Source organism: Oncorhynchus tshawytscha, linkage group LG13, assembly GCF_018296145.1.
Source record: "Oncorhynchus tshawytscha isolate Ot180627B linkage group LG13, Otsh_v2.0, whole genome shotgun sequence".
In the NCBI taxonomy this organism is placed as follows: domain Eukaryota; kingdom Metazoa; phylum Chordata; class Actinopteri; order Salmoniformes; family Salmonidae; genus Oncorhynchus; species Oncorhynchus tshawytscha.
In genome coordinates this window covers 81158151-81181883 of record NC_056441.1, presented here as the reverse complement: position 1 = coordinate 81181883, position 23733 = coordinate 81158151, and the positions used below count along the sequence as shown (strand labels likewise).

Here is a 23733-nt window from a genome sequence, read left to right as displayed (position 1 = left end):
TCCACTACAACTATAACCACAACCATGGCTGTTCCACTATAACCACAACCATGGCTGTTCCACTAACTATAACACATGGCTGTTCCACTATAACTATAACATACCACCACAACCATGGCTGTTCCACTATAACCACAACCATGGCTGTTCCTACAACTATAACCATAACTATAACCACAACCATGGCTGTTCCACTACAACTATAACCACAACCATGGCTGTTCCACTACAACTATAACCACAACCATGGCTGTTCCACTACAACTATAACCACAACCATGGCTGTTCCACTATAACCACAACCATGGCTGTTCCACTATAACCACAACCATGGCTGTTCCCAACTATAACCACAACCATGGCTGTTCCATAACCACAACCATGGCTGTTCACTACTATAACCACAACCATGGCTGTTCCACTATAACCACAACCATGGCTGTTCCACTATAACTATAACCACAACCATGGCTGTTCCACTATAACCACAACCATGGCTGTTCCACTATAACTATAACCACAACCATGGCTGTTCCACTACAACTATAACCACAACCATGGCTGTTCCACTATTATAACCATGGCTGTTCCACTACAACTATAACCACAACCATGGCTGTTCCACTATAACTACAACCATGGCTGTTCCACTATTCCATGGCTGTTAACTATAACCACAACCATGGCTGTTCAACTATAACCACAACCATGGCTGTTCCACTATAACCACAACCAACTATAACCACAACCATGGCTGTTCCACTATAACCACAACCATGGCTGTTCCACTACAACTATAACCACAACCATGGCTGTTCCACTATAACTATAACCACAACCATGGCTGGCTGTTCCACTACAACTATAACCACAACCATGGCTGTTCCACTATAACTATAACCACAACCATGGCTGTTCCACCATGGCTGTTCCACTATAACCACAACCATGGCTGTTCCACTATAACCACAAACTGTTCCACTATAACCACAACCATGGCTGTTTCCTATAAACAACCATACTGTTCCACTATAACCACAACCATGGCTGTTCCACTATAACCACAACCATGGCTGTTCCACTATATAACCACAACCATGGCTGTTCCACTATAACTATAACCACAACCATGGCTGTTCACTATAACCACAACCATGGCTGTTCCACTACAACTATAACCACAACCATGGCTGTTAACCACAACCATGGCTGTTCCACTATAACCACAACCATGGCTGTTCCACTACAACTATAACCACAACCATGGCTGTTCCACTATAACCACAACCATGGCTGTTCCACTATAACTATAACCACAACCATGGCTGTTCCATGGCTGTTCCACTATAACTATAACCACAACCATGGCTGTTCCACTACAACTATAACCACAACCATGGCTGTTCCACTACAACTATAACCACAACCATGGCTGTTCCACTATAACCACAACCATGGCTGTTCCACTATAACCACAACCATGGCTGTTCCACTACAACTATATCCACAACCATGGCTGTTCCACACTATAACCACAACCATGGCTGTTCCACTACAACTATAACCACAACCATGGCTGTTCCACTACAACTATAACCATGGCTGTTCCACCAACTATAACCACAACCATGGCTGTTCACTATAACCACAACCATGGCTGTTCCACTATAACCACAACCATGGCTGTTCCACTACAACTATAACCACAACCATGGCTGTTCCACTATAACCACAACCAACTATAACCACAACCATGGCTACAACTATAACCACAACCATGGCTGTTCCACTATAACCACAACCACAACTATAACCACAACCATGGCTGTTCCACTACAACTATAACCACAACCATGGCTGTTCCACTACAACTATAACCACAACCATGGCTGTTCCACTACAACTATAACCACAACCATGGCTGTTCCACTATAACCACAACCAACTACAACTATAACCACAACCATGGCTGTTCCACTACAACTATAACCACAACCATGGCTGTTCCACTACAACTATAACCACAACCATGGCTGTTCCACTACAACTATAACCACAACCATGGCTGTTTACAACTATAACCACAACCATGGCTGTTCCACTACAACTATAACCACAACCATGGCTGTTCCACTACAACTATAACCACAACCATGGCTGTTCCACTACAACTATAACCATGGCTGTTCCACTATAACTATAACCATGGCTGTTCCACTATAACTATAACCATGGCTGTTCCACTATAACTATAACCACGGCTGTTCCACTATAACCACAACCACGGCTGTTCCACTATAACCACAACCATGGCTGTTCCACTATAACCACAACCATGCTTGTTCCACTACAACTATAACCACAACCATGCTTGTTCCACTACAACTATAACCACAACCATGGTTGTTCCACTACAACTATAACCACAACCATGGTTGTTCCACTACAACTATAACCACAACCATGGCTGTTCCACTACAACTATAACCACAACCATGGCTGTTCCACTACAACTATAACCACAACCATGGCTGTTCCACTACAACTATAACCACAACCATGGCTGTTCCACTACAACTATAACCACAACCATGGCTGTTCCACTATAACCACAACCATGGCTGTTCCACTATAACTATAACCATGTTTTCCAGTGACCATATGAACATGGCTTTTTTCCAGTGACCATAAACATGAACATGGCCTTAACATGACTGCTGCTGTTGTGTCATGACCGTTACATACTACCCATCACATGCTGTCATGGCCGATGGCTGTTGAACCATGACGGTCGGTTAACCGTCATGACCGTTGATTAATTAGCATGCTGTTGAAGAGCTGTTACCACCAAGACCACGGTTGTTGAACCATGACCACCAGTGGTGTGTAGTCTCTGCTAGAACAGGAAGTAGTTCTAGTTATTGTACTGGCAGTGGCCCATTCCTCTAGGTAACCTACAGTAGTCCTTTTAACTGAGCCTGACCCTTGTGCTACCTAACCAACTACTGTATAATAAGTCCCATTCACACATACAATGATATGATTATGCTGCTACTGTTCAACATATTAAGAACAATCTGCTATTTGTAGCTGATGTGAATTGTACAGGTAATTAAAATTACACACGATTGCACAATAGCCTACTTATCCAATTCTGTTTTCTGTTCCTTAAATAGACCGGGGTCTGGCGTTGATGCTGAATGGTTGTGTGTTAATGCAGTGTAGAAAGGGGACTTGGATATGTGTTACTAGGCTATGAAGTGAGGGGCTCCATTGGGAAGACACACAGACATCTGCTGCACACATGCTCACACACAGGAACGCACACACACACACATTCTCACACACACATGCAGTACTTTTCCATGTGGTTTTGATAGCCCCCTGCCTGTACCAGGCAGATTGTGTTAGAACTGCACAGCAGACACAGGTTTTCTCTGTTATCTCAAGACAAACAATAGAGGCTTTTTATTCTCTCTCCATTTCAAATCAGTCTGTCTCTCTCTTTTCTCTCCCTCTGTTTCAAATCAATCTATTTCTCTCTCTTCTCTCCCTGTTTCAAATCAATCTATTTCTCTCTCTTCTCTCCCTGTTTCAAATCAATCTATTTCTCTCTCTTCTCTCCCTGTTTCAAATCAATCTATTTCTCTCTCTTCTCTCCCCCCGTTTCAAATCAATCTATTTCTCTCTCTTCTCTCCCTCCGTTTCAAATCAATCTATTTCTCTCTCTTTTCTCCCTCCGTTTCAAATCAATCTATTTCTCTCTCTTCTCTCCCTCTGTTTCAAATCAGTCTCTTTTCTACATGTATTCTTTATTTAACGAGGCAAGTCAGTTAAGAACAAATTCTTATTTACAATGAAGGCCTACCCCGACCAAACCCGAACGATGCTGGGTCAATTGTGCGCCGCCGTATGGGACTCCCAATCACAGCCGGTTGTCATACAGCCTGGAATCGACCCAGGGTGTCTGTAATGACTCCTCAAGGACTGAGATGCAGTACCTTAGACCCCTGCCCCACTCGGGAGCCACCTAGCAGCCGTTCAAACCTAATTATTGTATCTAGTTCTCTGGTGTATGTGTGTGAGAGGGGGGTTCTAAAGCTGTGTCGAATAGAGTTGTACTGTACTTGGTGTGGTTGCTAGGTAGCTGTATCCAGGGGTACTGTACATGGTGTGGTTGCTAGGTAGCTGTATCCAGGGGTACAGGGGGTGGTTTCTAGGTAGCTGTATCCAGGGGTAAATGGTGTGGTTGCTAGGTAGCTGTATCCAGGGGTACTTGGTGTGGTTGCTAGGTAGCTGTATCCAGGGGTACTTGGTGTGGTTGCTAGGTAGCTGTGTCCAGGGGTACTTGTACTTGGTGTGGTTGCTAGGTAGCTTTATCCAGGGGTACTTGGTGTGGTTGTTAGGTAGCTGTATCCAGGGGTACTTGGTGTGGTTGCTAGGTAGCTGTTTCCAGGGGTACTTGTACTTGGTGTGGTTGCTAGGTAGCTGTATCCAGGGGTACTTGGTGTGGTTGCTAGGTAGCTGTATCCAGGGGTACTTGGTGTGGTTGCTAGGTAGCTGTATCCAGGGGTACTTGGTGTGGTTGCTAGGTAGCTGTATCCAGGGGTACTGTACATGGTGTGGTTTTTAGGTAGCTGTATCCAGGGGTAACTTGGTGTGGTTGCTCGGTAGCTGTATCCAGGGGTAACTTGGTGTGGGTGCTAGGTAGCTGTATCCAGGATTACTTGGTGTGGTTGTTAAATAGCTGTTTCCAGGGGTACTGTACATGGTGTGGTTGCTTGATAGCTGTATCCAGGGGTAACTTGGTGTGGTTGCTCGGTAGCTGTATACAGGGGTACATGGTGTGGTTGCTAGGTAGCTATATTCAGGGATACTTGGTGTGGTTGCTAGGTAGGTGTATCCAGGGCTACTTGGTGTGGTTGCTAGGTAGCTGTGTCCAGGGGTACTTGATGTAGCGGAGTCTTTATTTAGGATATTAGAATCACATTCCATAATTTCCATGGTAACCGCTTAGGAAGAGGGGGTTGTGTTCTTCTTATCTCCATGGTAACTATGTGTGTGTGTGTGTGTGTGTGTGTGTGTGTGTGTGTGTGTGTGTGGGGGTGGGTGGGTGGTAGAGTCGTAAGTTGGAGACAGACACGGGGAGCCCGACAGAGGAGCACAGTCTGAACAAGGAGGCCAGGAAATGGGCAACCAGAATGGCCCGAGAACACAAGAACATTGTCCACTACAAGAGAGTGAGTCCACACACATACTAGTTGTTGATCTCGGTTCAGATCATCTTTGAAAACCAGATGTGATTTTAGTCTGTGAGATTTAAGTGTGTGTGTGTGTGTCTGCCATTAGAGCCTGGAGGAATGTGAGACACTGGGAGTTCCTCAAACAGAGCAGGGCCGGCTTGATCTGGAGCTGAAGATAGAGGATACCAAAGAGAACATCCGCAAGGCTGAGGTGCGTGTTTGTAGGAAATAAGGTAGAACCTATACCCCCCTTCTCCAAGTAGAGTTGTCTCTCCATCGATTCTCTCATAGGCAGCCTGTCAGTCTATGAATCAGATCAATCCATCTCCTCAGCTCTCCCTCCTCCTCCTCAGTTCTCCCACCTCCTCCTCAGCTCTCCCACCTCCTCCTCCTCAGCTCTCCCTACTCCTCCTCCTCAGCTCTCTCTCCCTCCTCCTCCTCAGTTCTCCCTCCTCCTCCTCAGCTCTCCCTCCTCCTCCTCAGCTCTCCCTACTCCTCCTCCTCAGCTCTCTCTCCCTCCTCCTCAGCTCTCTCTTCTCCTCCTCAGCTCTCCTGCCTCCTCAGCTCTCCCTCCTCCTCCTCAGCTCTGCCTGCTCCTCCTCAGCTCTCCCTCCTCCTCCTCAGCTCTCTCTCCCTCCTCCTCAGCTCTCTCTTCTCCTCCTCAGCTCTCCCTGCTCCTCCTCAGCTCTCCCTGCTCCTCCTCAGCTCTCCCTGCTCCTCCTCAGCTCTCTCTCCTCCTCCTCAGCTCGCCCTCCTCCTCCTCAGCTCTCCCGCCTCCTCCTCAGCTCTCCCGCCTCCTCCTCAGCTCTCCCGCCTCCTCCTCAGCTCTCCCGCCTCCTCCTCAGCTCTCTCTCCTCCTCCTAAGTTCTCCCGCCTCCTCCTCAGCTCTCCCTCCTCACCTTCCTTTTTTCTCTCATTCCTCTCTGTGATTTCCCTCTATCTGGCCCCCCCTGCTGGCTGATATAGTCATAGCGCCCACAGACAGAGATGTGAAATGCACACCGCTATGGACAACTCTCTACCACCCCTCCCTTTCTTCACTCCCCTCTCTCCACCTCTCTCCCTCACACTCTCTACCCACTCTCTCCACCTCCCTCACTATCCACCTCTCTACACCTCCCTCACCCCCTCCACCTCCACCTCCCTCCCTCACGCTCTCTACCCCCTCTCTCCACCACCACCCTCACCCCCTCTATCCACCTCTCTACACCTCCCTCACCCCCTCTCCACCTCCCTCCCTCACACTCTCTACCCCCCTCTCTCCACCCCCCACCCCCTCCCTCTACACCTCCCTCACCCACTCTCTCCCTGCCCCCATTATCTCCTGCTGTCTGTTGAATGTTTGAGTCCATTTAGGTTTAATGGGTCTGAGGGGAGGGGCAGAGCTAGGACAACCAATAGTATGTGTGGTGGGCGGGGTCAGAGCAGGAAGTGATAGTGTACATAAATAACTATCCACACTCCACTTCCTGTTACTGATCAGACGTTAAATAGCTTTTATCTCCATGGAAGTGTACTGTAATGAGTCCATCTCCCTGCACTTCCTGTTTACCTACATACTACTTACCTGGCTGGAAACCTTTGTAGACTTTATGTTTGACTGTCTGGAGTTAGTCTGTCCTCCACTGCTGACCACAGTCACCTTAGAGAGACTGATGGTTGCTGACGTGCTGCTCCACCATAGACGTGATGATGATAACTCATATAACTTTCCACCATAGATGTTGGGCTGACAGGTGACCTGTGAGTGCTGATGGGATAGATTGAGTCCTCCAACGGCCCCTGTCAGTCGTATTGATTACCCAGCAGTGTATGTGTGTGTGTCCATGTATGTAACCTCTCTCTCACTCTAGACAGTAAAGCTGAAGGCAGAGGCTCGTCTGGACCTGCTGAGACAGGTGGGCGTTGCCGTGGATACCTGGCTGAAGAGCGCCATGAACCAGGTGATGGAGGAGCTGGAGAATGAGCGCTGGGCTACGTTAAACTACACTACCCACGATCCCTCACTCTCGGTGAGACACCTGCCCTCCCTCCCTCCCTCTCACTACACCACCGTTCCACACTTTGGAGGAAACTACCCACAATCCCTCACTCTACACTACAGTCACTGAAATGCCTCTCTCCCACTACATGTCATCACCCCAGACTGTTTCTTTACCACAGGGCAACCAAAGCATGTGTGTGGGCTTCAGCACTTTGGTGTGTGTGTGTGTGTGTGTCTCTGTGTGTCTCTGTGTGTGTGTCTGTCTGTGTGTGTGTCTGTGTGTCTCTGTGTGTGTGTGTGTGTGTGTGTGTGTGTCTGTCTGTGTGTGTGTGTGTCAGCAGGATGTTGAGGTAAGCAGTCTCTGCTCATCTTCATCACTTAACATTCTGTTCATATGACACTGCAGCAACCACGAGAGAGGGAGGGTGAAGACTGAGAGGAAGGAGGGAGAGAGAGGGGGATGAAGACAGAGGAAGGAGGGAGAGAGAGAGAGGGAGGGGAGAGAGAGAGAGAGGGGGGGTGAAGACTGAGGAAGGAGGGAGAGAGAGAGAAGGGGGTGAAGACTGAGAGGAAGGAGGGAGAGAGAGAAAGGGGGATGAAGACTGAGAGGAAGGAAGGAGAAAGAGGGGGTGAAGACAGGAAGGAGGGAGAGAGAGAGAAGGGTGGGTGAAGACAGAGGAAGGTGGGAGAGAGAGAAAGGGGGTGAAGACTGAGAGGAAGGAGGGAGAGAGAGGGGGGTGAAGACTGAGAGGAAGGAAGGAGGGAGAGAGAGGGGGGTGAAGACTGAGAGGAAGGAAGGAGAAAGAGGGGGGGTGAAGACTGAGAGGAAGGAGGGAGAGAGAGAGGGGGTGAAGACAGAGGAAGGAAGGAGAAAGAGGGGGGTGAAGACAGAGGAAGGAGGGAGAGAGAGAGAGGGGGTGAAGACTGAGAGGAAGGAGGGAGAGAGAGGAGGGGTGAAGACTGAGAGGAGGGAGAGAGAGAGAGAGAGAGGAGGGGGTGAAGACTGAGAGGAAGGAGGGAGAGAGAGGGGGGGTGAAGATTGGAGGAGGGGAGATGGGGAGAGTGATAATGGGAAACGGAAACCAAAGGAAAGGATGAGGGTGAAGAGGGGGAGAAAGTGGATGATAGAAAGGAGAAGAGTGACAGAATGAGTGCTCTGTTCCATTGGCCCAGTGTTCATTTCACACCAGTCTGGTTTATCAGTGTGATGGAGAATGAAGTAGCTTTTCCTCAAGGTGAAAACTACTAGTATACTATAGTACAATCCTCTTGTTAGAATCCCTTCTGGCCATGATGATGACACCTGTTACATATTGATTTGTAAGAGCAGGAATTAGTAAGTACAGATATGTTTGCTTTGTGTGTGTAGGGCCCAGTTGATCTGGAGCGGTCGGAGGGAGAGGAGTGTGAGGAGAACATGGAGGTGTTTGATGACAGCAGCTCCAGCCCCTCTGGGACTCTCAGGAACTACCCACTCACCTGCAAAGTCCTCTACTCATACAAGGTAATACACCCCCCTCTCCCCCCTTTTGCTCCCAGAACAGCCTCAATTCGTCGGGACATGAACTCTACAAGGTGTTGAAAGCGTTCCACAGGGATGCTGGTCCATGTTGACTCCATTGCTTTCCACAGTCGTGTCAAGTTGGCTGGATGTCCTTTGGATGGTGGACCCTTCTTGATACAGACAGGAAACTGTTGAGCGTGAAAAACCCAGCAGTGTTGCAGTTCTTGACACAACCGGTGTGCCTGGCACCTAATTCCATACCCTGTTCAAAGTTATTTAAATCTTTTGTCTTGCCCATTCACCCTCTGAATGGCACACATACACAATCAATGTCTCAATTGTCTCAAGGCTTAAAAATTCTTCTTTAACCTGTCTCCTCCCCTTCATCTACACTGATTTAAGTGGATTTAACAAGTGACATCAATAAGGGATCATAGCTTTCACCTGTATTCACCTGGTCAGTCTGTCATAGAAAGAGCAGGTGTTCTTAATGTTTTGAACACTCAGTATATTTGCTTAGCTATGCTATAATGTATTTCCACAAACATTCTTTATCTAGACAGATGATGTAGTAATATGTACATCAACATGAAGGTGTGTAAAAGAGCTATGCAAACATTTTTGGCTCCACCAGGGTCAGGGGGCTCCACCCATCAGGGTCAGGGGGCTCCACCCATCAGGGTCAGGGGGCTCCACCCATCAGGGTCAGGGGGCTCCACCCATCAGGGTCAGGGGCTCCACCCATCAGGGTCAGGCTCAGGGGCTCCACCCATCAGGGTCAGGGGCTCCACCCATCAGGGTCGGGTCAGGGTCAGGGGCTCCACCCATCAGGGTCAGGGGCTCCACCCGTCAGGGTCAGGGGCTCCACCCATCAGGGTCAGGGGCTCCACCCATCAGGGTCGGGTCAGGGGCTGTACCCATCAGGGTCAGGGGGCTCCACCCATCAGGGTCAGGGGCTCCACCCATCAGGGTCGGGTCAGGAGGCTGCACCCATCAGGGTCGGTTCAGGGTCAAGGGGCTCCACCCATCAGTGTCGGGTCAGGGTGCTCCACCCATCAGGGTCGGGTCAGGGTGCACCCATCAGTGTCAGGTCAGGGTCAAGGGGCTCCACCCATCAGGGTCAGGGTCAAGGGGCTCCACCCATCAGGGTCAGGGGGCTCAACCCATCAGGGTCAGGGGCTCCACCCATCAGGGTCGGGTCAGGGTCAGGGGCTCCACCCATCAGGGTCAGGTCAGGATCAGGGGGCTACACTCAGGGTCAGGGGCTCCACTCGTCAGGGTCAGGATCAGGGGCTCCACTCATCAGGGTCAGGGGGCTACACCCATCAGGGTCAGGTCAGGGTCCGGGGCTCCACCCATCAGGGTCAGGTTCAGGGGCTCCACCCATCAGGGTCAGGGGCTCCACCCATCAGGGTCAGGGGCTCCACCCATCAGGGTCGGGTCAGGGTCAGGGGCTCCACCCATCAGGGTCAGGTCAGGATCAGGGGTTACACTCATTAGGGTCAGGGGGCTCCACTCGTCAGGGTCAGGATCAGGGGCTCCACTCATCAGGGTCAGGGGCTACACCCATGAGGGTCAGGTCAGGGTCAGGGGCTCCACCCATCAGGTTCAGGGGCTCCACCCATCAGGGTCAGGTCAGGATCAGGGGTTACACTCATTAGGGTCAGGGGTTCCACTCGTCAGGGTCAGGTCAGGATCAGGGGCTCCACCCATCAGGGTTAGGTCAGGGTCAGGGGCTCCACCCATCAGGGTCAGGGGGCTACACTTGTCAGGGTCAGGGGCTCCACTTGTCAGGGGGCTCCACCCATTAGGGTCAGGTCAGGTTCAGGGGCTCCACTCGTCAGGGTCAGGTAAGGTTCAGGGGCTCCACCCATCAGGGTCAGGGGCTCCACCCATCAGGGTCAGGGGGCTCCACCCATCAGGGTCGGGTCAGGGTCAGGGGCTCCACCCATCAGGGTCAGGTCAGGATCAGGGGTTACACTCATTAGGGTCAGGGGCTCCACTCGTCAGGGTCAGGATCAGGGGCTCCACTCATCAGGGTCAGGGGCTACACCCATGAGGGTCAGGTCAGGGTCAGGGGCTCCACCCATCAGGTTCAGGGGCTCCACCCATCAGGGTCAGGTCAGGATCAGGGGTTACACTCATTAGGGTCAGGGGCTCCACTCGTCAGGGTCAGGTCAGGATCAGGGGCTCCACCCATCAGGGTTAGGTCAGGGTCAGGGGCTCCACCCATCAGGGTCAGGGGGCTACACTTGTCAGGGTCAGGGGCTCCACTTGTCAGGGGCTCCACCCATTAGGGTCAGGTCAGGTTCAGGGGCTCCACTCGTCAGGGTCAGGTAAGGTTCAGGGGCTCCACCCATCAGGGTCAGGGGCTACACTCGTCAGGGTCAGGGGGCTCCACTTGTCAGGGGCTCCACCCGTCAGGGTCAGGGCTCCACCCATCAGGGTCAGGTCAGGGTCAGGGGCTCCACTCATCAGGGTCAGGGGGCTCCACTCATCAGGGTCAGGGGGCTACATCCATCAGGGTCAGGTCAGGGTCAGGGGCTCCACCCATCAGGGTCAGGTCAGGGGCTCCACCCGTCAGGGTCAGGTCAGGGGGCTCTACTCGTCAGGGTCAGGTCAGGGGCTCCACCCATCAGGGTCAGGTCAGGGGCTCCACCCATCAGGGTCAGGTCAGGGGGGTCAGGGGGGGCTCCACTCATCAGGGTCAGGGGGGCTCCACTCATCAGGGTCAGGGGGGCTACATCCATCAGGGTCAGGTCAGGGGGTCAGGGGCTCCACCCATCAGGGTCAGGTCAGGGGCTCCACCCGTCAGGGTCAGGTCAGGGGCTCCACTCGTCAGGGTCAGGTCAGGGGCTCCACCCGTCAGGGTCAGGTCAGGGGCTCCACCCGTCAGGGTCAGGTCAGGGGGCTCCACCCGTCAGGGTCAGGTCAGGGGCTCCACCCGTCAGGGTCAGGTCAGGGGGCTCCACCCGTCAGGGTCAGGTCAGGGGCTCCACCCGTCAGGGTCAGGTCAGGGGCTCCACCCGTCAGGGTCAGGTCAGGGGCTCCACCCGTCAGGGTCAGGTCAGGGGCTCCACCCGTCAGGGTCAGGTCAGGGGGGGGCTCCAGGTCAGGGGCTCCACCCGTCAGGGTCAGGTCAGGGGGCTCCACCCGTCAGGGTCAGGTCAGGGGGCTCCACTCGTCAGGTCAGGGGTCAGGTCAGGGGCTCCACCCGTCAGGGTCAGGTCAGTCAGGGTCAGGTCAGGGGGCTCCACTCGTCAGGGTCAGGTCAGGGGGCTCCACCCGTCAGGGGGTCAGGTCAGGGTCAGGTCAGGGGGCTCCACCCGTCAGGGTCAGGTCAGGGGCTCCACAGGGTCAGGTCAGGGGTCAGGGTCAGGTCAGGGGCTCCACCCGTCAGGGTCAGGTCAGGGGCTCCACCCGTCAGGGTCAGGTCAGGGGCTCCACCCGTCAGGGTCAGGTCAGGGGCTCCACCCGTCAGGGTCAGGTCAGGGGCTCCACCCGTCAGGGGTCAGGTCAGGGGCTCCACCCGTCAGGGTCAGGTCAGGGGCTCCACCCGTCAGGGTCAGGTCAGGGGGCTCCACCCGTCAGGGTCAGGTCAGGGGCTCCACCCGTCAGGGTCAGGTCAGGGGGCTCCACCCGTCAGGGTCAGGTCAGGGGGCTCCACCCGTCAGGGTCAGGTCAGGGGGCTCCACCCGTCAGGGTCAGGTCAGGGGCTCCACTCAGGTCAGGGTCAGGTCAGGGGGCTCCACCCGTCAGGGTCAGGTCAGGGGGCTCCACTCGTCAGGGTCAGGTCAGGGGCTCCACCCGTCAGGGTCAGGTCAGGGGCTCCACTCGTCAGGGTCAGGTCAGGGGCTCCACCCGTCAGGGTCAGGTCAGGGGTCAGGTCAGGGGGGCTCCACCCGTCAGGGTCAGGTCAGGGGCTCCAGGGTCAGGTCAGGGTCAGGTCAGGGGGCTCCACCCGTCAGGGTCAGGTCAGGGGCTCCACCCGTCAGGGTCAGGTCAGGGGCTCCACCCGTCAGGGTCAGGTCAGGGGCTCCACCCGTCAGGGTCAGGTCAGGGGCTCCACCCAGGTCAGGGGGTCAGGTCAGGAGGCTCCACTCGTCAGGGTCAGGTCAGGGGCTCCACCCGTCAGGGTCAGGTCAGGGGCTCCACCCGTCAGGGTCAGGTCAGGGGCTCCACCCGTCAGGGTCAGGTCAGGGGCTCCACTCGTCAGGGTCAGGTCAGGGGCTCCACCCGTCAGGGTCAGGTCAGGGGCTCCACCCGTCAGGGTCAGGTCAGGGGGCTCCACCCAGGGTCAGGTCAGGGTCAGGTCAGGGGGCTCCACCCGTCAGGGTCAGGTCAGGGGGCTCCACCCGTCAGGGTCAGGTCAGGGGGCTCCACCGTCAGGGTCAGGTCAGGGGCTCCACCCGTCAGGGTCAGGTCAGGGGCTCCACCCGTCAGGGTCAGGTCAGGGGGCTCCACCCGTCAGGGTCAGGTCAGGGGGGGCTCCACAGGTCAGGGTCAGGTCAGGGGGCTCCACCCGTCAGGGTCAGGTCAGGGGGCTCCACTCGTCAGGGTCAGGTCAGGGGCTCCACTCGTCAGGGTCAGGTCAGGGTCAGGTCAGGGGCTCCACCCATCAGGGTCAGGTCAGGGGCTCCACCCATCAGGGTCAGGTCAGGGGCTCCACCCATCAGGGTCAGGTCAGCGGGCTCCACCCATCAGGGTCAGGTCAGGGGGCTCCACCCATCAGGGTCAGGTCAGGGGCTCCACCCATCAGGGTCAGGTCAGGGGCTCCACCCATCAGGGTCAGGTCAGGGGCTCCACCCATCAGGGTCAGGTCAGGGGCTCCACCCATCAGGGTCAGGTCAGGGGCTCCACCCATCAGGGTCAGGTCAGGGGGCTCCACCCATCAGGGTCAGGTCAGGGGGCTCCACCCATCAGGGTCAGGTCAGGGGGCTCCACCCATCTGAACACTGAACGCATGTAACATTAGAGCCATAAAATATCAGTTTGTATTGTCCATTGGTTAATACTCTCCTCTCCTCCTCTCCTCCTTTTCTCTCCTCCTTTTCTACTCTCCTCTGCTCCTTTTCTACTCTCCTCCTTTCCTCCTCCTGTCTGTCTGTCTGTCTGTCTGTCTGTCTGTCTGTCTCTGTCTCTCTGTCTCTCTCTCTCTCCCTCCGCCCGTGTCTCTGTCTGTGTCTGTGTCTCTGTCTGTGTCTCTGTCTGTGTCTGTGTCTCTGTCTGTGTCTCTGTCTGTGTCTCTGTCTGTGTCTCTGTCTGTGTCTCTGTCTGTGTCTCTGTCTGTGTCTCTGTCTGTGTCTCTGTCTGTGTCTCTGTCTGTGTCTCTGTCTGTGTCTCTAGGCATCTCAGCCAGATGAGTTGAGTATAGAGGAGCATGAGATGTTGGAGGTGATAGAGGATGGAGACATGGAGGACTGGGTCAAGGTAACAACAACAATCAAATCAAAGTTTGTCACGTGCGCCGAATACAACAGGTGTAGTAGACCTTACAGTGAAATGCTGAATACAACAGGTGTAGTAGACCTTACAGTGAAATGCTGAATACAACAGGTGTAGTAGACCTTACAGTGAAATGCTGAATACAACAGGTGTAGTAGACCTTACAGTGAAATGCTGAATACAACAGGTGTAGTAGACCTCACAGTGAAATGCTGAATACAACAGGTGTAGTAGACCTTACAGTGAAATGCTGAATACAACAGGTGTAGTAGACCTTACAGTGAAATGCTGAATACAACAGGTGTAGTAGACCTTACAGTGAAATGCTGAATACAACAGGTGTAGTAGACCTTACAGTGAAATGCTGAATACAACAGGTGTAGTAGACCTCACAGTGAAATGCTGAATACAACAGGTGTAGTAGACCTTACAGTGAAATGCTGAATACAACAGGTGTAGTAGACCTTACAGTGAAATGCTGAATACAACAGGTGTAGTAGACCTTACAGTGAAATGCTGAATACAACAGGTGTAGTAGACCTTACAGTGAAATGCTGAATACAACAGGTGTAGTAGACCTTACAGTGAAATGCTGAATACAACAGGTGTAGTAGACCTTACAGTGAAATGCTGAATACAACAGGTGTAGTAGACCTTACAGTGAAATGCCGAATACAACAGGTGTAGTAGACCTTACAGTGAAATGCTGAATACAACAGGTGTAGTAGACCTTACAGTGAAATGCCGAATACTTACAGTGAAATGCTGAGATACAACAGGTGTAGTAGACCTTACAGTGAAATGCCGAATACAACAGGTGTAGTAGACCTTACAGTGAAATGCTGAATACAACAGGTGTAGTAGACCTTACAGTGAAATGCTGAATACAACAGGTGTAGTAGACCTTACAGTGAAATGCTGAATACAACAGGTGTAGTAGACCTTACAGTGAAATGCTGAATACAACAGGTGTAGTAGACCTTACAGTGAAATGCTGAATACAACAGGTGTAGTAGACCTTACAGTGAAATGCTGAATACAACAGGTGTAGTAGACCTTACAGTGAAATGCTGAATACAACAGGTGTAGTAGACCTTACAGTGAAATGCTGAATACAACAGGTGTAGTAGACCTTACAGTGAAATGCTGAATACAACAGGTGTAGTAGACCTTACAGTGAAATGCTGAATACAACAGGTGTAGTAGACCTTACAGTGAAATGCTGAATACAACAGGTGTAGTAGACCTTACAGTGAAATGCTGAATACAACAGGTGTAGTAGACCTTACAGTGAAATGCTGAATACAACAGGTGTAGTAGACCTTACAGTGAAATGCTGAATACAACAGGTGTAGTAGACCTTACAGTGAAATGCTGAATACAACAGGTGTAGTAGACCTTACAGTGAAATGCTGAATACAACAGGTGTAGTAGACCTTACAGTGAAATGCTGAATACAACAGGTGTAGTAGACCTTACAGTGAAATGCTGAATACAACAGGTGTAGTAGACCTTACAGTGAAATGCTGAATACAACAGGTGTAGTAGACCTTACAGTGAAATGCTGAATACAACAGGTGTAGTAGACCTTACAGTGAAATGCTGAATACAACAGGTGTAGTAGACCTTACAGTGAAATGCTGAATACAACAGGTGTAGTAGACCTTACAGTGAAATGCCGAATACAACAGGTGTAGTAGACCTTACAGTGAAATGCCGAATACAACAGGTGTAGTAGACCTTACAGTGAAATGCCGAATACAACAGGTGTAGTAGACCTTACAGTGAAATGCTGAATACAACAGGTGTAGTAGACCTTACAGTGAAATGCTGAATACAACAGGTGTAGACCTTACAGTGAAATGCTGAATACAACAGGTGTAGACCTTACAGTGAAATGCTGAATACAACAGGTGTAGACCTTACAGTGAAATGCTGAATACAAGAGGTGTAGACCTTACAGTGAAATGCTGAATACAACAGGTGTAGACCTTACAGTGAAATGCTGAATACAAGAGGTGTAGACCTTACAGTGAAATGCTGACTACAAGAGGTGTAGACCTTACAGTGAAATGCTGAATACAACAGGTGTAGACCTTACAGTGAAATGCTGAATACAACAGGTGTAGACCTTACAGTGAAATGCTTACTTACAGGCTCTAACCAATAGTGCAAAAAAAAGGTATTATGTGAACAATGGGTAAGTAAAGAACTAAAACAACAGTAAAAAGACATTGAATAATAACAGTAGTGAGGCTATATACAGTAGTGAGGCTATATAGAGATATGATGTAGTGTAGAGATATATACAGTAGTGAGGCTATATAGAGATATGATGTAGGGTAGAGATATATACAGTAGTGAGGCTATATAGAGATATGATGCACTGTAGAGATATGATGTAGTGTAGAGATATATACAGTAGCGAGGCTATATTCAGTGGCGAGGATATATTCAGTAGCGAGGATATATACAGTAGAGAGACTATGTACAGTAGAGAGACTATATACAGTAGAGATGCAATATACAGTAGTGAGGCTATATACAGTAGAGAGGCTATATACAGTAGAGAGGCTATATACAGTACAGGCTATATACAGTAGAGGCTATATACAGTAGTGAGGCTATATACAGTAGTGAGGCTATATACAGTAGAGAGGCTATATACAGTAGAGAGGTTATACAGTAGAGATGCAATATACAGTAGTGAGGTTATATACAGTAGAGAGGCTATATACAGTAGAGAGGCTATATACAGTAGAGGCTATATACAGTAGAGGCTATATACAGTAGCGAGGCTATATACAGTAGCGAGGCTATATACAGTAGCGAGGCTATATACAGTAGAGAGGCTATATACAGTAGCGAGGCTATTTACAGTAGAGAGGCTATGTACAGTAGAGGCTATATACAGTAGAGGCTAAATACAGTAGAGAGGCTATATACAGTAGAGAGGCTATATACAGTAGCGAGGCTATGTACAGTAGAGAGGCTATGTACAGTAGAGGCTATATACAGTAGAGAGGCTATATACAGTAGAGAGGCTATATACAGTAGAGAGGCTATATACAGTAGAGGCTATATACAGTAGAGAGACTATAATAGTAGCGAGGCTATATACAGTAGAGAGGCTATATACAGTAGAGGCTATACACAGTAGCAAGGCTATATACAGTAGCGAGGCTATATACAGTAGAGAGGCTATATACAGTAGAGAGGCTATATACAGTAGAGGCTATATACAGTAGAGGCTATATACAGTAGAGAGGCTATATACAGTAGAGAGGCTATATACAGTAGGGAGGCTACATACAGACACCGGTTAGTCAGGCTGATTGAGGTAGTATGTACATGTAGATATGGTTAAAGTGACTATACATATATGATGAACAGAGCAACAGTAGCGTAAAAGAGGGGTTGGCGGGTGGTGGGACACAATGCAGATAGCCCGGTTAGCCAATGTGCAGGAGCACTGGTTGGTCGGCCAATTGAGGTAGTATGTACATGAATGTAAAGATAAAGTGATGCAGCTGTAGAACCTTTTGAGAATCTCAGGACCCATGCCAAATCTTTTTAGTTTCCTGAGGGGGAATAGGCTTTGTCGTGCCCTCTTCACGACTGTCTTGGTGTGTTTGGACCATGTTAGTTTGTTGGTGATGTGGACACCAAGGAACTTGAAGACCTCAACCTGCTCCACTAAAGCCTCATCGATGAGAATGTGGGCGTGCTCGGTCCTCCTTTTCCTGTAGTCCACCTTCAGCTCCTTAGTCTTGGTTACGTTGAGGGAGAGGTTGTTATTCTGGCACCACCCGGCCAGGTCTCTGACCTCCTCCCTGTAGGCAGACACTAAACACACAGCACTGCCTAATATAGTCCTCTTTCATTGGTTGACCAGGGCTGTCCTTTAACACAGAACTCTGTAATTGGTTCATGGTCTAACATCCTGTTGTGTGATTGGTTGTTTCAGGCGAGAAGTAAGACAGGGCTGATTGGCTACGTCCCAGAGAAGTATCTTCAGTTCCCCACCTCTAGCAGCCTACTGAGCATGCTCCAGTCTCTCGCTGCGTTGGACGCTCGCTCACACACCTCCTCCAACTCCACCGAGCCAGATATACACACTGGCAGCATCAACGGAGACGCCAGCTGTAAGAACACACCACTACACACACATGCAAACACCAATACACACACATGCACACACCACTACACACACATGCAAACACCACTACACACACCACTACACACACATGCAAACACCACTACACACACATGCACAAAAACTAGGCAAATACAAACCCTCTCAAAGAATATAGACACATTTCCAACTTGTTTGTCAGATCAAGACTTTGATGGAAACAAAGATCTGAACCCAATGTGTGTTCATTAACTTCAGTAGGTTCAAGCCTCATGGATTGTTCCACAATTTAATTATAATCCTCCTCTCCCCTCTCCTCTCTCCCCCCCTCTCTCCCCCTCCTCTCTCCCCTCTCCTCTCTCCCCCTCTCACTCTCCCCTCTCCTCTCTCCTCCTCTCCCCTCTCCTCCCTCCCCTCTCCTCCCTCCCCTCTCCTCTCTCCCCCTCCTCTCTCCCCCTCCTCTCTCCCCCTCCTCTCTCCTCTCTCCCCCTCCTCTCTCCTCCCTCTCCTCTCCTCTCTTCCCCCTCTTCCCTCTCCTCTCTCCCCCTCCTCTCTCCTCCTCTTCCCTCTCCTCTCTCCCCCTCCTCTCTCCTCCCTCCCCTCTCCCCCTCTTCCCTCTCCTCGCTCCCCCTCCTCTCTCCCCCTCCTCTCTCCTCCCTCCCCTCTCCTCTCTCCCCCTCCTCTCTCCTCCCTCTCCTCTCTCCCCCTCCTCTCTCCCCCTCCTCTCTCCTCCCTCCCCTCTCCCCCTCTTCCCTCTCCTCCCTCCTCTCTCCTCCCTCCCTCTCTCTCTCTCCCCCTCCTCTCTCCTCCCTCTCCTCTCTTCCCCCTCTTCTCTCTCCTCTCTCCCCCTCCTCTCTCCTCCCTCTCCTCTCTCTCCCCCCCCCCTCTCTCCTCTCTCCCCCTCCTCTCTCCTCCCTCTCCTCTCTCCCCCCCCCCTCTCTCTCTCTCTCCCCCTCCTCTCTCCTCCCTCTCCTCTCTCCCCCCCTCCTCTCTCCTCCCTCCCCTCTCCTCCCTCCCCTCTCCTCTCTCCTCCCTCCCCTCTCCTCTCTCCCCCTCTTCTCTCTCCTCTCTCCTCTCTCCCCCCTCCTCTCTCTCCTCTCCCCAGTGAGTTTTGTGAGGGCGCTGTATGACTACGATGGTCAGGCAGATGAGGAGCTGTCCTTCCCAGAGGGGGCTGTCATCCGTCTGCTTAACAGAGACACCCAAACAGACGATGGCTTCTGGGAGGGAGAGTTCAACGGACGAGTGGGAGTCTTCCCTTCTGTACTGGTGGAGGACCTGACTGAGAGCAGAGAGAACAGAGTAGACAAACTGGTACACACACACACACACTGGGGAGCAGACACACACACACACACACACACACACACACTGGGGAGCAGACGCACTGGTACACACTTACACACACACACTTGAGAGCACACACACAAATGCATGCATGCACACTAGTGCTGAGCGATTAATCAACATTCCGGGTATTTTACATTTTTTTAAACAACTAATTGACTGAAGTAGGTTCAATTATTTGAATTCCATTTCCTTCTTCTTTTTTTTCTCCTTTCAGCACATTGCACAGTTTTTCTAGCGATAAATCAGATCCAGCCGGAACTGTGCGATGTTGTAGTTTTCAACAGTATGAAAAATATATGCACTCACTACTGTAAGTCTCTCTGGATAAGAGCGTCTGCTAAATGACTCACTACTGTAAGTCTCTCTGGATAAGAGCGTCTGCTAAATGACTCACTACTGTAAGTCCCTCTGGATAAGAGTGTCTGCTAAATGACTCACTACTGTAAGTCTCTGGATAAGAGTGTCTGCTAAATGACTCACTACTGTAAGTCTCTGGATAAGAGAGTCTGCTAAATGACTCACTACTGTAAGTCTCTCTGGATAAGAGTGTCTGCTAAATGACTCACTACTGTAAGTCTCTGGATAAGAGAGTCTGCTAAATGACTCACTACTGTAAGTCTCTGGATAAGAGAGTCTGCTAAATGACTCCCTACTGTAAGTCTCTCTGGATAAGAGAGTCTGCTAAATGACTCCCTACTGTAAGTCTCTCTGGATAAGAGTGTCTGCTAAATGACTCCCTACTGTAAGTCTCTGGATAAGAGCGTCTGCTAAATGACTCACTACTGTAAGTCTCTGGATAAGAGTGTCTGCTAAATGACTCACTACTGTAAGTCTCTCTGGATAAGAGTGTCTGCTAAATGACTCACTACTGTAAGTCTCTGGATAAGAGAGTCTGCTAAATGACTCACTACTGTAAGTCTCTCTGGATAAGAGTGTCTGCTAAATGACTCACTACTGTAAGTCTCTGGATAAGAGAGTCTGCTAAATGACTCACTACTGTAAGTCTCTGGATAAGAGAGTCTGCTAAATGACTCCCTACTGTAAGTCTCTCTGGATAAGAGTGTCTGCTAAATGGCTCACTACTGTAAGTCTCTCTGGATAAGAGTGTCTGCTAAATGGCTCACTACTGTAAGTCTCTCTGGATAAGAGAGTCTGCTAAATGACTCACTACTGTAAGTCTCTGGATAAGAGTGTCTGCTAAATGACTCACTACTGTAAGTCTCTGGATAAGAGAGTCTGCTAAATGGCTCACTACTATAAGTCTCTCTGGATAAGAGAGTCTGCTAAATGACTCACTACTGTAAGTCTCTCTGAATAAGAGTGTCTGCTAAATGGCTCACTACTGTAAGTCTCTCTGGATAAGAGTGTCTGCTAAATGGCTCACTACTGTAAGTCTCTCTGGATAAGAGAGTCTGCTAAATGACTCACTACTGTAAGTCTCTGGATAAGAGTGTCTGCTAAATGACTCACTACTGTAAGTCTCTGGATAAGAGAGTCTGCTAAATGGCTCACTACTATAAGTCTCTCTGGATAAGAGAGTCTGCTAAATGACTCACTACTGTAAGTCTCTCTGAATAAGAGTGTCTGTTAAATGGCTCACTACTATAAGTCTCTCTGGATAAGAGTGTCTGCTAAATGACTCACTACTATAAGTCTCTCTGGATAAGAGTGTCTGCTAAATGGCTCACTACTATAAGTCTCTCTGGATAAGAGAGTCTGCTAAATGGCTCACTACTATAAGTCTCTCTGGATAAGAGTGTCTGCTAAATGACTCATATGTAAATGTAAAAAATTATTGGAAGGACCAGTGATATTGATAGTGTTTTCAATGATTAGGAATAAGTCACAATATGCAGAATCTGTGAAAGATGATTGACATTGTCCTCCAACCCCTAATATTGACTTTGTTTCCTTCTTTCTCCTCCAGATCTCTCCATCTTCGAGGCTGCCCTCCTCGTTGCCCCCCTCCCTCTGTATGATCAGCCCCCTGCAGCCCCTATGCCACCCCAGACACCCCCACCCCTCCGCCCCTCCCTCGATCTCCCTCCGTCAATGGGGAACACAAGCCACCTCCCACAATGTACAAGGGACCCAATCACAGTAAGAGAGTGACCAAAGCTGGGTTTATAGTTTTTACACATGTACGGGACCCAATCACAGTAAGAGAGTGACCAAAGCTGGGTTTATAGTTTTTACACATGTACGGGACCCAATCACAGTAAGAAAGTGACCAAAGCTGGGTTTATAGTTTTTACACATGTACGGGACCCAATCACAGTAAGAGAGTGACCAAAGCTGGGTTTATAGTTTTTACACATGTACGGGACCCAATCACAGTAAGAGAGTGACCAAAGCTGGGTTTATAGTTTTTACACATGTACGGGACCCAATCACAGTAAGAGAGTGACCAAAGCTGGGTTTATAGTTTTTACACATGTACGGGACCCAATCACAGTAAGAGAGTGACCAAAGCTGGGTTTATAGTTTTTACACATGTACGGGACCCAATCACAGTAAGAGAGTGACCAAAGCTGGGTTTATAGTTTTTACACATGTACGGGACCCAATCACAGTAAGAGAGTGACCAAAGCTGGGTTTATAGTTTTTACACATGTATGGGACCCAATCACAGTAAGAGAGTGACCAAAGCTGGGTTTATAGTTTTACACATGTACGGGACCCAATCACAGTAAGAGAGTGACCAAAGCTGGGTTTATAGTTTTTACACATGTACGGGACCCAATCACAGTAAGAGAGTGACCAAAGCTGGGTTTATAGTTTTTACACATTACGGGACCCACTCACAGTAAGAGAGTGACCAAAGCTGGGTTTATAGTTTTTACACCGGGACCCAATCACAGTAAGAGAGTGACCAAAGCTGGGTTTATAGTTTTTACACATGTACGGGACCCAATCACAGTAAGAGAGTGACCAAAGCTGGGTTTATAGTTTTTTTGACCAAAGCTGGGTTTATAGTTTTTACATGTACGGGACCCAATCACAGTAAGAGAGTGACCAAAGCTGGGTTTATAGTTTTACACATGTACGGGACCCAATCACAGTAAGAGAGTGACCAAAGCTGGGTTTATAGTTTTTACACATGTACGGGACCCAATCACAGTAAGAGAGTGACCAAAGCTGGGTTTATAGAGACCCAATCACAGTAAGAGAGTGACCAAAGCTGGGTTTATAGTTTTTACACATGTACGGGACCCAATCACAGTAAGAGAGTGACCAAAGCTGGGTTTATAGTTTTTACACATGTACGGGACCCAATCACAGTAAGAGAGTGACCAAAGCTGGGTTTATAGTTTTTTTACGGGACCCAATCACAGTAAGAGAGTGACCAAAGCTGGGTTTATAGTTTTTACACCGGGACCCAATCACAGTAAGAGAGTGACCAAAGCTGGGTTTATAGTTTTACACATGTACGGGACCCAATCACAGTAAGAGAGTGACCAAAGCTGGGTTTATAGTTTTTACACATGTACGGGACCCAATCACAGTAAGAGAGTGACCAAAGCTGGGTTTATAGTTTTTACACATGTACGGGACCCAATCACAGTAAGAGAGTGACCAAAGCTGGGTTTATAGTTTTACACATGTACGGGACCCAATCACAGTAAGAGAGTGACCAAAGCTGGGTTTATAGTTTTACACATGTACGGGACCCAATCACAGTAAGAGAGTGACCAAAGCTGGGTTTATAGTTTTACACATGTACGGGACCCAATCACAGTAAGAGAGTGACCAAAGCTGGGTTTATAGTTTTTACACATGTACGGGACCCAATCACAGTAAGAGAGTGACCAAAGCTGGGTTTATAGTTTTTACACATGTACGGGACCCAATCACAGTAAGAGAGTGACCAAAGCTGGGTTTATAGTTTTTTTATCACATGTGACCAAAGCTGGGTTTATAGTTTTACACATGTACGGGACCCAATCACAGTAAGAGAGTGACCAAAGCTGGGTTTATAGTTTTACACATGTACGGGACCCAATCACAGTAAGAGAGTGACCAAAGCTGGGTTTATAGTTTTTACACATGTACGGGACCCAATCACAGTAAG

At 49.9% G+C, this 23733-nt stretch overlaps 1 protein-coding gene across 3 annotated transcripts in view; it reads left to right on the top strand.

Moving 5' to 3' along the window:
- The window catches only part of LOC112237268 (F-BAR and double SH3 domains protein 2-like), a 91543-nt gene that overhangs the window by 64814 nt on the left and 2996 nt on the right, over nucleotides 1–23733 (top strand). For all 3 annotated transcript variants that reach the window (XM_042296422.1, XM_042296421.1, XM_042296423.1), the window contains 8 exons: nucleotides 5121–5240; nucleotides 5350–5454; nucleotides 7097–7255; nucleotides 8597–8731; nucleotides 14078–14161; nucleotides 18144–18321; nucleotides 19417–19625; nucleotides 21589–21761. In XM_042296422.1, coding sequence (XP_042152356.1) covers nucleotides 5121–5240; nucleotides 5350–5454; nucleotides 7097–7255; nucleotides 8597–8731; nucleotides 14078–14161; nucleotides 18144–18321; nucleotides 19417–19625; nucleotides 21589–21761 — 1163 coding nt within the window. The remainder of the gene's footprint in view (nucleotides 1–5120; nucleotides 5241–5349; nucleotides 5455–7096; nucleotides 7256–8596; nucleotides 8732–14077; nucleotides 14162–18143; nucleotides 18322–19416; nucleotides 19626–21588; nucleotides 21762–23733) is intronic.